At 41.3% G+C, this 19,032-nt stretch overlaps 1 protein-coding gene across 1 annotated transcript in view; it reads right to left on the bottom strand.

Moving 5' to 3' along the window:
• ush2a (Usher syndrome 2A (autosomal recessive, mild)) overlaps window positions 1-19,032 on the bottom strand; it is a 205,466-nt gene that overhangs the window by 20,004 nt on the left and 166,430 nt on the right. Inside the window, 5 exon segments of the mRNA XM_056372888.1 lie at window positions 10,854-10,990; window positions 11,087-11,304; window positions 12,923-13,085; window positions 13,675-13,833; window positions 16,165-16,322. Coding sequence (XP_056228863.1) covers window positions 10,854-10,990; window positions 11,087-11,304; window positions 12,923-13,085; window positions 13,675-13,833; window positions 16,165-16,322 — 835 coding nt within the window.

Genomic DNA, 19,032 nt, shown 5'->3' on the forward strand with positions numbered 1-19,032 from the left:
TAAAGTGGAAGGGAAAAAAGATAGATGTGGCAAAAGGGAGAGACAGATTAAGTGAGCGAGAATGAGAGATCTCTCTACCTTAAAAGCCAGTGAAATATGTGAGGCATGTGGCCTATAAAGCGGTTAACATATGCACATTGTCAATAGCAGCATCTGGCGCTGGCAGCTTTTATAGGAGCATGGAGACTCTGCTACACGCCTCTAGATGGCAATACATTCAAACACTTTATCACTGAAACACACCACATTAACGGCCTCCACGCTACACCACACACACACACACACGCACGCACGCACGCACGCACACACACACACACACACACATACTCAACAATCTAGAGCTATGAAATTCACAACCTCAGCCTACTAACTACACACACACACACACGCACCAGCACATAGACAGACAGTAATCAAATGGTGTAACACTGAAACACACTACTATTACATTACATTAACAGCTCCCTCAATAACTATTTCTCTCTCATACATACACATGTACACACACACACGCATGCACGCACACACACAAAACCACTGGAGAAATAATGAAATGAATAATGTTAAGGTAAATTAAATACCCACTAATCTCTGCTGTGAAGATAAACACATTGGAGTATAGAAAATACTAAATACCACAACACAGACTGTATTTCCCAACCTTATATTTGTAAAGTTTCTGTCATATATATACCACATTTATACTTTATGTATAGTATATAGCATCTGACCTTGATGTATGTAAGATTAAACAGGTAGACCTATTAAGTGTTTTCCTTCGATACTTATCAGTTCATGTCTCCCATTTTGGAGTTAGAGCTAGACTGCAATTCAGCAATGGGTACTTATGATTCTAGTGTAGGATTTTCACAATTCTGCACCATAGGTAAAATTATAGCTGTAGTCATTGTCAACAACTGGACTGTGGTAGTAATAGCTGTTTGATAAATGGTGGTTTTTCTGTTCTGCCTATTTTGAAAAAATGGCCAACCTATGAAGATCACATGAAAAGCAACAACGTAAGATATGAAAAGAAAATGTTCTCGTCAACCTAAATCCAGTGAGCATGAGCATGTGCATGTGTGTGGATGATCAAAGTCACTAGTTAATCATGCCAAATGCAAAAGAACAGAGGGGGAGCAAAAAGTCAAGAGAGAGATTGTGTAAAGTGTAAACAAGACAGAAGGAGAGAAAAGGAGACAGTGATAGGGAAAGAAGAGAAGAGACAGGAAGAGGTTGTGCTAATTTATACATTAAAGAGCCCTCAGATCTTACATGGTTCAACACAACTTAGCATTGAGGGCAAGGAAGCAATCTATTCAATCTTTTATTTCCTCGTTCTGTCTTCTCTTTGGTGTGTGAGCTGAGCTACAGCAGGGGTCCTCTGGACAGTGTGTGTGTTTCTGTGTGTAAGGTCAGTGTGCATCTGTGTTTCTTGAACCTTGCACACATATATCGATGCTGGTGTTTATGTGTGTCCATTTGCACGTATCTTAACAAGCCCACATCTGCTTGCATCTTGTTTTGTACCCATGTGTCCCTAGAAGAGTGTGTGTGCAACTGTACATCTGTGTGTGTGTGTGTGTGTGTGTATGTGTGTGTGTGTGTGTGTGTGTGTGTGTGTGTGTGTGTGTGTGTGTGTGTGATATTCAGGTGGAGAGGCAGGGTGCGGCTGGGGGGACAGTGTGTGATACTAATTAAGAATAACCATGTGTATTTGTCAAAAGAATTATGCTGATTATCTCACAAAGGCCCCAGCACTGGGCCCCGCAGAGAGACAGAGACAGAGAGACGGACCAACATTAGCATATGGCTACACACTTGCATGCACGTACACACACACACACACACACACACACACACACACACACACTCTTCTCTCTCTTTGTCTCTCACTCACTCATACCACACACACACACACACACACACACACACACACACACACACACACACACACACACACACACACACACACACACACACACACACATACATACATACATACACAGACATGCAAGTAGAGGTAAAGCAAGTGCCTTAGAACATCCATGAAAGCAACATTCCTATTGATAGGTGAATGGGGTCCAACTTGTCGGCCTTAGGGGTGTTTCTCTCCACAGCCTCTCTGCTCTGTCATATTAAGTCCTGGAGAGATTATAAAGCACCATACTGTTTCACCTTTTCTTATGTGTCTTAATTCTTTCAGTGTGTGGTAAAACATGCCATGGTAAGATATGATTCGATTCAATTTAATTCAATTCAATTCAATTCAGTTCAGTTCAGTTCAATTCAATTCTTCAGTCCAGTCTATTAGTACAAGCTGTGCACTGACCAGCCCTGTGAGAGCAGTAATTGTTTTCGGAGTTTTCTGAGGTCAGCCAGTGCACCCCACGCTGCTCTCTTGCCCCCCCATGCCAAGCTCTCAAGCCAAGTTTGTGTGTGTATGCGTACGTATTTATGTGTGCACACTTAATTCAATGCTGCTGGCACAATTGCCCTGTGTCTGTTTGCAAATGCCCTGCATGGGTGTCCCTGCTAGTCAGTGTGCGTTAGACAGACCCTGACACATACAGACGTTCGTGCAACACACAGACACACACACACAGACACACACACACACACACACACCACACACACACACACACACACACACACAGACACACACACACACACACACACACACACACACACACACACACACACACACACACACACAGAGAGTGCCATTAGGCATGTGTTTGTCTGTGGCCAACACAGACATAGAGAGGGACTGCAGGGGTCTGGAACAGGCATGCCCACTTCACACGGACAGCCATGATTGGCTTTGGCGGTTCTAGACCCCAGGAACAGCATATTTGATGTGTATATATGCGTGTGTGTGTGTGTTTGTGTGTGTGTGTGTGTTATGTGGCCAAATGGACAAATTCTGGCAAGTGCTTAAAATCCAGATAGGTCCTGAAATTGAAATGAGCAAGCATGTGTTTGGTAAAAATAAATAAATAAATAAACAAACAAAAACTGGAAAGAATACGAGTATTTGTTCAATCAATTTCCAATCAAGGGCTGTAAAAAAGCAAAATGTGAACACAAAAGCCACTATGCTGCACTAATCTGGCCATTTTCATGTATTCAGGTGGGTAGACATGATGAACAAAACTGATATCAATGGAAACTGATATAGGGTTAATTTTAGGGAATTAATTTTTAGATTTTTTTTTTTTTAAAACAGAAAAACAGAAATCATAAACAAATTAATGAAACATAACAATGAGTTTATTAGATGTGACTGGAAGCATCTTGAAATTCCATTTGATGGAGGGCTCATCCAAAATGCAGACACAGACCAGCATCTTACTAATACTAAAGCCTTTTTTTGACATACTTGTCATCTTCAAACCCCTCACCACCGATCGATGGAAATTATGCTGACAACCAAACGTAAACACAAAGACTCTGCATTCATATCCAGGCTGTGATAAAGCATCAGACAGAGAGGTTGGCAGGAACGCCTCCTCCAGGCTATGGTCAAACATACTGCCCACTTCCAAAACAAACACACACACACACACACACGCGCAAGCATGCACGCACGCACGCACACATGTTACTCCAGAGTTGAATGGACACATCACAAATATACCATACTCATTTCCCCCCTCTCTCTCTCCACACTCTCACACACACTCAGCATTTCTCTAAAGTGATGACCATCATATCGTGGTTGCAGTACTAAACACCCATTAAGACAAGTGGAGAGCTCTAGACTGGATGGTGTAGCCTCTTCACAGACAGACACACAATAACACACAACCTGTCATTACCCAGCAAAAGAGAGTGTGTGAGAGAGAGCAGGAAGAGAGAGGGAGACTGAGAAAGTAAGAGAATATAGACTAAACTCACTTGAAAAAAAAAATCACTTGACAGAGTGAGAGGGAGAAAGAACAAGAGGGAATGGAGGGGGCAAAGATGGTGGATGAGAATAACATAAAAACTGTAATTTGTGACAGAGGTAGAGAAAACTCAGATGGAAATGTAGTAATGGAGGGAGGCCTGAACAGTATGGAGCGACAGAGGGAGGAGTTGTGAAAAAGATGAGGAGACAGAGAGAAAGATTGCAGTGAGGAGAAGGAGGTAGTGTTGCAGCCTGATTATTTGGCTGTTTATGCAGAATGCTGAGAGCCCTCCAATCAGAGTTGGAGACCTCTAACTAAGGGGTCTGATAGGCCGAGGGCCTGACGAACTCTGCATCTGAGTCTCCTTATCCTCTCCTCTAATCCTTCCTTCCTCTCTTCACCTGTCTCCTCCTCCACTCTCACCCTCCTCATCCCTCTCTCCTCACCCTCTGTGCACTCAGCTCTGCATTCCTCTCTTCCCTCCACTCCTCTGTCTCTCCCTCATTTGTTAAAGGGTGTCACTCAGAGCAAGGGCAAAGCCTTGTCATTCCTATTCCTGTGACCACCCTCTATCCTCTGCTCCTGTGGTTAAGCGATGCAAAGAGGATAACTGAGCAGAAAGTAAGCAACAAGTGAAGGAATAAAGCTGCTGTTCAGTCCTGTTTCCATGTCATTAACTTATTTTATCTAAAGATTTACAGACAGAAATCTATAATGTCACTAATTAAAGATGCCTGGATATGATCTTTTTTTATCTTTCTTCTTTTATCTTGAGGATAAATACATTTCCATGGATATCATTGCAATAAGAGGGGAGCATTTTGCTTTTCATGATAATGTGAAAACTGCGGCAGCTGACAGAGCTAAAGTTAATAATACGTGCAGATAGACAAAACAAAAGCAAATGTGAAAAACATATTTACCAACAACTAAAAGGAATACAGAAGATGAATAAAATGTGAACATTCTGACTGCACAGTTGTGATATTATTGGAAATGATGGCCTCAAACCTAGTTTAGTCTTCACTAACTAAGAACTGGATCATCAGTTTTTGTGTCCCCCTCTGAGACCTGCATTGGAGATAAATCTTAAAGGAATTGTTTGACATTTTGTAATGCTTTTTTTACTTTCTTGTTGAGAGTCTTGTTGCCAGTGTGAGGTTACCAGGTAACCAGCGGAGACTCATTGAAATCACTGCACCCGGCCAAGAAATAGTCTGGTACATAACCCCATGTAAAGATGTAAAGCTTTAGAGGTGGAATTTGTTACTTTTGGTCAAAGCCAGGCTAGCTGTTCCCCTCTGTTTGTAGTCTTTATGCTAAGCTAACCTAACAGGCTGTTGGCTACAGATATGAGAGTAGAACCAATTTTCTTATCAAACCCGCAGCAAGAAAGTGAATTAAGTATATTTCCCAAAATTCTGAACTGGCTCTTTAAAGGAGATCCATTATGCTCATTTCCAACTCTATATTTATATTCTGGGACTCCACTAGAGTAGATTTGCATGATTCTCAGTGAAAAAAAAAAAAAAAAAAAAAGTATCTCGTAGTGCCTGTCATGCAACCCCTCAGTTGAGCCTCTGGCTGAAACAGGCAATATTAGGTCCAGGCTCTTTAGGGCCCCCCTCCCTAAAAGTTAATTTCTTGTGATTGGCCAAACTCCAGAAGCCTGCTGAGGGGCAGTGCACCCAGCACTTTGGAGCTTCATCCTGGTGTAGAGGCTCTGAAAGCAAACTGTAGAACTATCACAAATGACTGGAAATGGCAACTTCTCAAAACCATCTGTACATGTTTGAACTCAAGATTCAAAAGGTAATGTCGCTAGTAAAATTCAAGTCACCCAACAACTGTAAAGTAAACCTGCGCCAGTTATTTCTATGCTGGAGCGCATTGGATGCCAATGAAACTACTCAGGTAGACTGCTTTGGGAGAACAAGCTGTGCATGGAGTGTATGACCACATGAAGAAATCCACAGCTAGCTGAAGCAGAAAAAAACCTTTGGAAACCTTGTGTTCAGAGCGGTCTGACGCCAGAGCGTTGCTCCTACAGGGATTACTTTTACATACGTTTACCTCATTATTTTAGGTTTTCATTAAACTTAAGACACTGCAACATTATATATATGACTGAAATTAAGGAAAAGAATAATATGTCCCACCTTCTCTTACAGGTGATGTTTAGCATGTGCAGAATTGTTTGAACAATGACGTGTACTTGACAGTACAAATACATTTTTCCAGTGAGTAATCAAATACTTGGCATGGAATTGGTTTTCCACTCACATTTTCAACGATGTGATGCTCAGGCTAGCTGTACTTAAGGTCAGCTCACCTGTAACCAGAAAAAACCTCCAGTGAGCTATTCTCAGTCCTTGAGGTAAATCTTATTTGTTCACGTCCTTACTATGCATTCCCAAGCAAACCCATGAGCCAGCCCAAAACATATGCATGTTTACATATTCCCCAAACTCTGAATCTGTATTCATACTTTGTGTTTCACAGCATGTGTTTAACACTATTACTTGTTTGTCCCGATCAAATCATTTCAAACACCTGCAGGCCGTTCATGTCTAAGTACACACAACATATTCTGATAACATGTCCATATTTTTATACGTCTCCTAGCTGTGCATGCCAAACTACACAAACACACACACACACACACACACACCGACTCTGAACCTCATGTTGGCTTTCAGACACAGTTCGCCGGCTGGCCCTCGCTGTCCCGCACTCTCTGACGGGCTCTTAATGGTAAACTAACAGATTGTAAACATGCTGCTAGCTCTCTCTCTCTTTCTCTTTCTCCGCTCTCTATATTAATCACTCTCTCTTTCTCTCCATCTTCTTTCCTCACACTCTTCTTCCCCCTCTTTTACTTCCTGTTCCCTCCATCTTTCCCCCTTTATCTTCATCCCTTCTACTCTTTCCCTCTCTCACCCTCTCTGTGTCTCTCTTGCTTTTCCTGGGGTATTTTTTAAACAATGTGTCCTTCATGTACGGTTGGTTACGGGGCGTACAGAAGGACATCATTAGCGCTGGTGGTTAAGCTGTAATTTACACCATTACCGAGGTAGGGGCCATTTTTATTGCCTAGTAAATTTCAGCTCTGAAATATTTAGACCATATGGCTCAATTTGTGTAATAACCTTAATTTCCAAGCACCCTTCAGCTCCCTTCAGCGCCGGCTGTTGTTGGCGGATGGTGGAGTGGTGCGTGTACACGTTCGTATGTGTGTGCATGGTTAGGGTTTGGAACACACACACACACACACACACACACACACACACACACACACACACACACACACACACACGTGTGCATTCACGCACGCTGAAACATGCACATGGCAAAAATGTTAACGCATACTCTACACATAACCACACACTCACTGATTCATTCATTCACACACACAAACACACACACACACACACACACACACACACACACAGAAACACACACGCACGCACACACACGTATGTATGCATGGCGGTAACAGATTAATAGGGTGTCAGCTTGTGTTTGGGTGAGGGAGCGTCAGGCGTCGGCCAGATGGTTCTCAGGGATGATGACTGTCAGGGGTCCTGCTCTGATCAATGGGATGTATTAATACAGCACACGCGCACACACACACACACACACACACTGTTGCACATACACACACAAACAAAAATATGTTATGCATGCACACACACATACTCACATGCAGTCATATTCAGACATATGTATCCACATAAAGTAACACACACACACACACACACACACACACACATACACACACATATATGTATTCACATGGTCTCCCTTCACGAGTGATCCCAAGGGCCGCAATGTAACATCTGGAACAGCCAAGGGAGGGAGAAAAGGACAGAAGACTAGAGGAGGAGAGAAAGGGAGGTGGTAGGCAGGGGAATACAGGAGGCACGAGGATGTAAGAGAGGAGACAAGAGTGAATGGGAGAAGGAAAGGAGGTGGAAAGGGAGTAAGGGAAGTTATAGGGGATGCAGGTGCACAGAAGGGTTAGTGTGGAAGAGGCAAAAGACGGTAGTAAAACTGGTGAGAGAAGCAAGCAAAAGGACGAGAGGAGTTGAGGAAATTAAGATATAAGGATAGAGTGGAAGGGGATGTAGAGTGTGGAATGAGGGGAAAATTAAAGGGTTTAGATTAAACCAGGGCAGAGAGCATAGAAGAGAGGGCAGCAGGGATTGAAGAGGAGGATGGGGAGGTAAATGAAAGAAGAGGCAGAAAAAGGTAGAAGAGCTGCAAGGCAGTGTGTGTGTGTGAGCAGAAAATGACAAGGGAAAAAGAAAGAAAGGGTGACTCATGGAAGAGAGGAGAAGATCATGGGGAGGCATGAGGTGAGTGGCAGGTGCATGAAACAAGCCCTGAAACAGTGAGAACAAAATGATCCTTGGTAGCTACAATCTCCAGTGGTATGAAGATCCAGAGAAAAGAAATTAGTTAATATGTCGTGCCAGTGTAAAAAAAGAAAGAAACAAACAAACAAAAATAATGAGGTGACATGGGTAAACAACAAGAGGCCTGAAAAAAGGAAGGACAGAAAATAATAAAGAGAAATATAAAGCATAAGAGAAGTAAGAGGACCACGATGCAGGATAGGCAACCTGACACCCTGTGTGAGTGACTAACATGTCTGTCAGAAAGGTGTAAGGCATGGAGGGAGAATGTGTGTGTGTGTTTGTGTGTGTGAGACTGTGTGTGTGCCAGGCGGCACGTAGGGATCTAGTGAGGCAGGCCGCCTGCGCTTCGTACCCTCATTCCGTCCGATTGCCATGACGACCCCATTAATCAGCCAAGCTGGCACAGAGCAGGGTTCCCAGCCCAGCCTGAGATCAATACACACACAAATACACACATACCAAATGGACACACACACATGCACATAACAATACATCCACAAACTAAGAGATTATGAGCAGAAAAGAATGGGTTGATCAGTGAAGATAAAAGTGAGAAAAAAAGCCCTAACGTCACTTCCGGCAGTCTCTCATTAAGAGTTTCTGTCATCAGTATTTCTGAAAAAATGAAAGATGTTTCTGTGGTTACAATCCATAGTCTACAATATTTAAGAATCTACAATAAGACTTGTTCTTATAATTTGTTAGCACTCAAAAAACTACAGCTGTCATTAAGTTTGACTATTTAACTCCCTTACAGATCCAGCCACTCACTCTGTAACCTTCCCAACATTTTAGCTGCTCGTTTATTTTGTTGTGCATGTTTGGAGGAGATGTTTAACATATGATTATCTTAGCTTGAAGAAAACATTGTTCATTTAAAGCTGCTAAAACAGCAATATAAAGGTAAAAAAACAAAACAACAACAGTAATTGTTTGTCAAATATAGTCCTTTAACTGATTGAGTGTCTTATGTCTTTTAAACCTCAAATGAATTTGCTTTTTAAATGTCAAACCCAATATATCAAAAATACTTTTTGGCTCTGCATTACTAGTGAAGACACAAATGTTACAAAACCCTAATATAGGCTGTTCTTTTAAAGTTTGCTGGGAACGTTGTTTCTCATTTTCACTTTCTTTGTGTATTCCTAAACGACGGAGTGCATGTGGTGAAGGCAACTGTGTGACAAATGACCGCCACCAAAATAAGTCTATGCCATGTCAATGAGCCTCTCTCACATACACACACAAACTCACGCACGCACACACAAACACAGTGTTCCATATCAATGAGAAGGTGAAAGGTCTCCATTTACATCTTGTATTAATTATGAGTGACAAGCCAAAGGTCACAGAGGGAGAAGAGGCCACTCGTATGGACAGAATATAGATCTATACTTCTACCTCTTCTCCCCCTTTTGCTCTCCTCCCTCCTTCCCAGATCTATCACTCTGTCTTGCCCCCCTTTTGTTCCTTCACTTGTCCCCCCAACCCCCACCCCCCCACCCCACTTCTCTCTTTTGGTTTCCCTCTAGTGCTCTCTTCTCTTTCTTACCTTCTCTATTCACTCTGTTGTTCTTTGTTCTGCCAGTCTGGCTCTCTGTCTTTTGCTTTTTCCCCTTTCCTTCTAAGTGTGTATACATTTATGTATTCATATCCATTCCTCTTTTCTTTCTCCTTTAATCATCATGTCATGTTTGAAACTCTATTTATCTTGTTTGTTCGTGTTTTTGTTTCTTTCTCTTTCTATACTTTTCTGTTTTCTGTCACAGAGATAAATCTATTTTTTAAATGATAACTGCTGCATGTAAGTAGAATTATACAAGACTAAGTTTCAGACATTAATACACACACATACAGGTGTGTGGTGGCGTGCAGAGAGATGCTAGCCACTGTTAGCAAATATCTCATTGTAGCTTTGGGTGAACTTAGCCTGCTTACTGAGCTGCCAACTCCTATTTAGGCTAGATGGCTGCTGTTAACAGTAGTATATGTGTGTGTGTACAGTACATGTGTGAGCCTGCGTGAGGAAGTGTTTGTGTGTTCCTATGTGGTCTTTTTGTGTGCACACGTGTGGGTTTGTTTTGCAGGGGCTTGCTCATAGTTATTCCCTCAGAGCATCAGGCATGGCACAGAATTGTGGGAAGGGCCCTGGAGAATAACTGGCCATGGGCAGTTTGTAAGTGTGTGTGTGTGTGTGTGTGTGTGTGTGTGTGTGTGTGTGTGTGTGTGTGTGTGTGTGTGAGTGTGTTGCAGGCCCCTCACTGGCAAACAGATGGCACCAGCACCACAGGTAGAGTCCAAATTTCTTTACATGCATTGCAAATGACAATACACACACACACACTGTATCATATATAACGCTCACAATTTTTGAATGCGTGAAGAATGTTATTAGTGCACAGAAACCTGTGCGCCTTCGCCATAAGGATATCAGACTCAACAAATACCTGCAGAAAACAACATGTGATCAAGGAAGAGACTCTCACAGAGAAACGCATGTTCTCATCATCCACCATTTACTGTGTATCTGTACATTTACCTCCACAGTGAGAGCAGTAACAGCAGTTGAGTTGAGCGTTGGGTCCTGTTGGTGCTTCTTGTAAACCAGTCTATAATTGGAAATAAGACCATTGGGCTGTCTTGGTTCACTCCACTTCAGATGGACTGAGTGTGCACCTGTCAAAGTGCACAGCATATGGGACTGGTAAAGTGATTCAAATCAAGAGCATTTTCATGTGACAAAAGCATTCCCATGTGACTGAGTGAACTCACCAGTGGGTGTGACAGTGGGAGGGGTCATATCTTGTGGTTCTGCTTGTAAGGTCTGGGCAAAAGCCCATTGGCTCAGAACTGAGCCTTTGGAGTTGTGGGCTCGTACCCTGTACTGGAAGTAGCTGAAGGGTTGCAGGTTGGGGCTTGCATCAAAAAATTCAAGTGGCCCACTGGACCAGATGAAAACCAGCAGCTCCTCCTCTGTTCCTACTGGACGCCTATGATAAAATAAATGCTTGGATTAGCCATTGACTATTTATTCTTTATAGTCCTAACATAAAAAGTATAGAAGTTCTGTTGTGTTTCATATACTTAAGCACATTTTTTATTTATCTAAAATTGATATACTGAAAGTGACGTTTAATTGAAACCACTTAGGTTGTACTGCACATGAGATATTTTGAATAAACCATGGGGTATTATTTTCATGTATTTCTGGAAAACATTGGTGAGCAAATAAGTATACTATATTCAAAATAAACTTTAGGTGTCTTTTTGCTCCAGTATCAAAAATATATTGACATTTCTCTTTTGTGTATTTGTCATATGTTCAATATATATACAATATATATAATGCCTCTGGCCCTGGCTGTCACCGGCGTGGAGGCATAACAAAGAAAAAGGATCAGTATGTTAAATTAGTTATCTCAAGTATGTTAAGTGTTTTACTATATTTTAGTATAGTTTAGTGTATTGAGAATAAACACATTTAAGTTGTGGAACTGAAATAAATGTAACATCACATCTTAAACATTATGTGTAAGTCAGTGGCTGATGCAAGCACCCTGATGTCTTGGTAAGCCCCTTTGTCTGTGATTACACAGGGTTTCAGGTAAGTGTGTGAGAATGTGTGTGTGTGTGAGAGAGAGAGAGAGAGAGATAGAGAGAGAGAGAGAGACAGAGAATTTCCTATTTCATCCAAGTCCCTGTCTGCCTGAGTCTGATCATGCCAGGTGTGTCAGTGTGTGTGTACTGCTATGCTAATGTGTGTTTCCTGAGGAGTTAAAGGGCTTAGTCTGGTCTGACCCTGCATACAGATCACACACTCTTTGGTCAACAAGCAGACCACGACCTTCAGCATGACCACGCACACACGTGCACATACACACAACGTACGTAGATTGGCCAGTGGACATTTGCCTAGAGACACAAAACTTCTAGGCTTCTCAATATACACTGTATGTGTACATTACATGTATGCAAAGGGTATGTGTGTATGATATACTGTATGTAATACTTCTGGTTCATTAGTGTTGTAGAGATACACTGAGTAGATAGTGTGAGCACATGGCCACACTGGTTTGTACATAAGAATGTGAAAGCAGCTTTGTGTAAAGTGTAGCTGTTTCTCTGTCTGCTTGTCTATAGTTGATCATCTGCTTTCGATACACTTTCTAATGATCACAGAGGCCTTGCTCTTCTAGACAGTGAGTCATATGTAAATACAAAACAGTCTCTGTACACTCTTCAGAAATGGCTATGATCGTGCAAATCATTTGTCTTTGATACTGTCTCCTAAAACAGTCAGCGATCTTCCCCTAATCACAACCAAGTACGAAACCATACCATAAAAAGAGAAGTGGCAGACCAGAAAATTCTAAGGTTTGATGGAATGATGGATAAAGATCGATGGAGAGGTCATAAAGGTGACTTTTGAACCCACTGGCAAACAAAGTATTTTGATATTTTGGTATGAGGATGTGTTGTAAAATTTGACTGTTAGCTCAACCCATTACGTTCTCTCTGGGATAAGGTGCAATGTACCCCCAGTAAAATCATAAATGACTGTGTGAAGATTTATTAAGTGTTTCAAGCACTTCTCTGTGTGTATGTTACCTGTATACATGGTAGGAGGTGATGAGTCCGTTAGGTTTTTTGGGGGCTGACCAGTGGATCTCCAGGACATTGGCTCCAGCTGCCTTTACTGAGGGGGGTAGCAGACCTTCTGGAGCGGCCCCTAAAGTTCGAACTGAAACACCCTCTCCTACTCCACACCCCTCTGCAAGGAGCAAAACAGGAGGAACAGGTCACAAAACACAGACATTTCAAGACACACGTCGTCATTATATTTGCCTCTTTTACATTAACATAACAAATCACATCTACAAAAGCTTTTCCCCCTGTATGACCTCATTCATGAAGCATCTCACAGGTCAGTGTGGTTACACATGCTGTGAGGCTAGAGTTGAACCACCTCAACTAGAGCATGCTATACTTTGCCTAAATGAAAAAAGGCCATTAGCTACTGTTTAATTATTCTCTGCAGGCCCCCGATTTCTTAGCCACAGGCTGCATCACAGGGCATCTTACCTCTCACATCACAAAACACGGTAAGATGAAAATGTTAGATGTTAGATGCATCTAACAAGGTGTCTTTGGCATCCTAAGGCCTTGTTTGGCCACCTTTACAGGCCACAGAGAATAAATCTATTAACTAACTATTTTAACTACACTCAGAGTTTTAATGTTATTGGCCTCCTTACTGAGTAAAGCAATGTGATTTCAATCATAAATAGTGCTGCTATCTAAATTAGTTTCTTTGCGCTAAATTCATCTCCTGACTTAAGTTCAAGTTGAAAGATATTTACCAATCTGACAGGCCTGCACTCTGATGTCGTAGGTAGTGAACGGCTCTAGACCAGTCACAGTGCGGTGCAGGTCTGGCCCAGCATGATGCACTATGGCTCTGTCACTTCCTGGATTAAACAGGATGTTGTAGTTTACAGGCTGGCCGCTTTTGAACTGAACTGTGGAAAAGGAGAAAGATACACAATATGATTACCTTCAGTTAGTAATTTGTTGGAGTACATTTATAACTGAAACAAAAACACAAGGTAAGGGATATAAATTTAAGATGACCCTTAAAGCTACATACATGGACTGTGACATAACATCACCAACTTACATTTTTGAGAACATGTCACATCCATGACAGTACAAGTAAAAAAAAAATCTAAATTAACATAAATAATAAAAATAATAAAATAACATAAATTAATGTTGAAAGTAACTGAGCTGCATTAGTACAGCATTCAGCCTAAATAAAGCAGGCTGTAAAATAAACCTGATAGAACAACTATACTAAAAAAAGGCAATTGCCTGTTGTAGCTACTTCTTCTGCTTTGTAAGGAAAATCAGAAACCCAAAGTCATAACTCCATTGATTTTAATTGACTATGTAGAGGAAAATTTGATTGATAAGCACTATAACTACCTGTAAAGGATATGGCTTCCTACAACAAAATCTACATATCTGCTTATATTTTTCTCTTGACACTGAATGATCTAGCCTTTACAATCCTGGCACTGTGGTCTCACAACCAGACAAAAACACACAAATATATACATTCAGAAACACACACACAGATACACACATGCACTTAGACTTTGTTAATATTCTCACCGGAGGTTTTTCCATAATTCAGGCCTACTGTATTGTGATGGGTTATTCAACATTCATGAACTCTTGATATCTCGAGAACGAACTGATTACCAGACAAATGAAAGACTTCAATTATTCACCCCCCAACTCACATATGCACACAAGCACCTACACACACACACACCTCTGACTTCAGCACATGGTGCTTTTTCATGAGCACACTTTAGCTGCGTTAATACACTTTCACATAGTCCCCCCCCCCCCCCCCCCCCCACACACACACACACACACACAAACACACAGATATTTATGTGTAAGCACACACAAAGGGATGATAATGTGTCTCTCTTTCATCGGTATGTTGCTCAGCCATGTTTAATTGTCACTGTAATATTTAAGTTCTATTATGAACAACCAATCAGCTGATTTGACATCCCCATCGCCCAAAATGAAACACACAGACAGATACAAACAATGGAGGAATTGATCCTAGACTAAATGTCTTCTTACTAGCCATACGTCAGTCAATGCATGCATAAGACACAAACACATGTGCATATACATACACAAAGATAGACACTCTGTTAGGGAGTCTGGCACGCACACATACACACACAAGTCGAAAACACTCCAGACTCTGGGCTCAGGGAGTTAACCAAGCGTGAGAACCCAGCCGATATTTCCTCACCTTTAAAATCAACCCATAATAACGATAGAATAGGCCTGCCTATGGAAATATCTCCACAATGACATGCACACACACACACGCCCAGGCAGACACACACACAAACACGCACAGGCAGACACACACACACACGCACACAGACTTTCAAATACACATGTATAAAGATGCATACATAAACACAGACACAAATATACAGAAACAAAGCCACACACACACACACACACACACACACACACACACACACACACACAAGCATGCATGCACGCACGCACAGAGTGAACTGTCTTTGCTAGTTGGCCCTATAAGCAGTTTCTGAGATAGGAAATCAGCCTAATGAGAGAGTAATAGTCAATGATAGATGGGTTAGGGCAGACAATCACTGCCCCATGAGCATGAAACTCAGCCCCAAGTGTATGCTCATGTATGCCAGTGTATGTGTGTCCAGGTCCTGAGAGGCCAGAAGGTGAATGGAAAACTACTCAGGGACTTTTGTTTCAGTCTAACCCTTGGAATTGTTCCCATGGAGGAAAAAACTTTGATATGGTGAACATAATTTTTTCTTTTTGTGTTGTAGAGCTAAATCCAATGAATGTGACAGGAATTTTTCAGTATTGAAAATATTGAAATATCACTTCATGTACAATATTGACACAGTATGTATCACATTAACTCTGTTCGCATTTTCTGTCTAATCATGGAAGTGGAAGGAGCCACTGGTTACGTGTGTTTTCCACCAGCATAAATTCTTATTTTCAAGTATTCTTTTAATAATATCATCAATGCTCCTCAACATAGGAGTAGGACAGAAACACAAGTCTCCGGGATAATTTACAAAATTTAGATACTTTAGATATCACAGGTACAGTCAACCTTGTTTCTAAGTGTAAATCTTGTCTGACTTATAAAATGTAAATATGGCACAGCTGCACACAGGGTTCTGAAATTATTTCCAAGGAGCAAGTTGAAATCAATCAATCCATCCATCCATCCATCCATCCATCCATCCACTCACCAGGAGGGGTCCAGGCAAGAGAGATGGAGTGGGGACCTAACACTGTCACATTGTGGGGAGGTGGGATCCCAGTAGGGCATGACACTGGAGCTTGTATAACATATTTGTCACTCACACCAGTCCCACCGTCTGTAGTGGCCTCCAGCTCATACACATACCTGAAGAGATGGAAAGGCAAACAGAGGTGTGAAGGTAGCATCAAAGAGATATCAAAGGAGGGGCACAGAGAAACGAGAGATCACGGGAGAAGGGAAAGAACATACAGTCAGAGAGTTTTAATTGGCGGTTTCACCCAAAAAAAGCACCAATGTATACAGTAAAGCAAACACAGAACCTGGTCAGGATCATGGCTCAGACAGTCAAATAATCAAAGGGAGCTTTATTAATATGTACAGTGGAGTCCAAAAGTCTGAGACCACGTTTGGATCCCACTGTATATCCCCGGTAAATATCCTACCACTTCTTAGCTCTTTCCTTTCAGTTATGAACGAAGTAAAAAAAAAAAATTATTTTACAAATTACGTGTGACAGGTCCTCCTATACCACATTAACTGAAATATAGTCAATTATTACTACTTCACTTAGCACAATTAAGAAGCACAGGCTCAGGTCTGAATGTTAGGGGGCTTTCAAACTGAAACTGTCAATACAGCAGAACGAGTGTTTTTGCAGATTATAATAATATTTAAGTAATATTTCACAGTAAAGTTCACCTTTGACCATTTGGATATAGAATTCATTAAAATATATAAACATATACAATCATTTTATCCTATTAGACATTTGTGTTAAATTGTGTCATAATTAGCACATTCGTTAGTTATGGCCAAAAACGTATCTTGTGAGGTCACAGTGACCTTGACCTTTGACCAACAAATTCTAATCAGTTCATCCTGGACTCCAAGTGAATGTTTGTGCCAGATGTAATGAAATTCCCTCTGGGCGTTCTATATATATCAAATTCACAAGGACATGAGGTCACTGTAACCTTGAACTTTGACCTTAAACAACCAAAATGTAATCAGTTCATCCTTGAGTCCAAGTGAATGTTTGCACCAAATTTGAAGAAATTCCCTCAAGACATTTCTGAGTTATTGCGTTTACAAGAATGGGACAGATGGACAGACGTACATCCAGAAAACATACTGACTCGGGCCCTGGCTGTTGCTGGTGCAGACGCATCAAAATAAATGCAAAACACTAAGTCCCCAGGCCTGCATGAGCAAAGGGGTGAAATATTTTTGTTAATGTCATCTATAGAGTGAGGTCTGAACGTTCAAATGAACACAAAATTTGTGTCATCCCATGCATTTTTCCCCTCATCATTTCTAGTCAGAGCAATTGTGCAAAAAATGATGTGTAATGTATATTTAAAAACAGGTTAGACAGACTACAATGAAAATACAGCCCCCAAAGTGCAACCTCAGTGCAACAAAAGTGAGAACACCTGTGATCACTGCAACAAAAGTGATTATACTCATGATTTCCAGTTAGTTATTTTTGGCCTGGGTCATATCTAACATGGCAGCACATGGTAAAGAATTGTCTGAACAAGTAAGAAATCAGATTGTGAGACTTCATAAAGATGGGAGATGGCACAAGAGCATCAATAAGCTACTGAACATTGGCGGAAACAAAGTTGGAGCAGTTGTTAGGAGGTACAGGAAGAGCCATGCTACCAATAACAGGAGGTGCAGTGGCTGTCCTTGAAAAATGATGCTATGCACAACTCACTTTTCACGCAAACCTGCATTGAAAAACAGATGTGTAAGGTCTTCTGACTTGGCACAAGGACTATCTGTGGAAAACGGTGTTTCAGTGACTGATCAGACATTGTGTAGGACATTTGTATGAAGTCAAAATCATTACTCACAAAACAGCACAAAAATGGAAGATTAAGCTTTGCCAAAGAACATGAAAAGAGGCCTGATGAATACGGCAGCACATTCTTTGATCAGATGAAACCAAAACAAATCTGTTTGGAGCATAAGGGGTCCAGCATGTTTGGTTAGTACCTGGCCAGGACCAACACTTAAAAAAAATAAAACAATGGAATTTCACTAATGAAGTATGTTACTTTTGAAATTTGTTGCAGTTGGTTCCTCAATATGGACCTTTCGATAGATTGGCTTCATTCTTCTTGGGCTTTGGCTAAAAATAAATATAATTGTATTGAACGGAGAGAATTTGTAACTACTTTAGTGATATGGACCAAGGGTATGCTGAATTTTGTTGGATACTGCAAGAACCAGAAGTCCTCTTGTCCTATTAAATTTCAGCATTTGAAAGTATGTGTCCATATGTATGTGTGCACTCTAATACTGTGACTACACTTAAGGTCCATTCTTTCTCCCGCTCCATCATACACCTTTTCTCTCTCTCTTTCATCTGTCTTGTTGCCTCTCTCGACCCACTCTCTACCTCTCCTGCCCATGACATCATAAGATAGATTTCCCTTTTAAGAGCGCGTGGCTGGCTGGTGCTAAAGCCTACATTAGCTGTGTAAGTGGGCCACCATTTAACATTAAAAGCCTTTAATTTGCTATAAACTCCAGCACACATGCATTAATAGGCGGTGGTGTTGGGTTATTGTTCCTGCGCAGAGCGTTTTAAACAGGAGGCCATTAGCCCCTCTGCAGTGGGTTAGAACAGTAAGGAAAAGGCATTAAAACTCCTCATATGTTACTCTTATAGACACACACACACACACACACACACACACACACACACACACACACAGAGAAACACAAAGAGAAAAACAAATAAATACACCTCATTGAGATACATCAAGGAGAGAGAGAGAGAGAGAGAGAGAGAGAGAGAGAGAGAGAGAGAGAGAGAGAGAGAGAGAGAGAGAGAGAGAGAGAG

The sequence above is a fragment of the Seriola aureovittata genome, chromosome 1 (assembly GCF_021018895.1).
Source record: "Seriola aureovittata isolate HTS-2021-v1 ecotype China chromosome 1, ASM2101889v1, whole genome shotgun sequence".
Classification (NCBI taxonomy): domain Eukaryota; kingdom Metazoa; phylum Chordata; class Actinopteri; order Carangiformes; family Carangidae; genus Seriola; species Seriola aureovittata.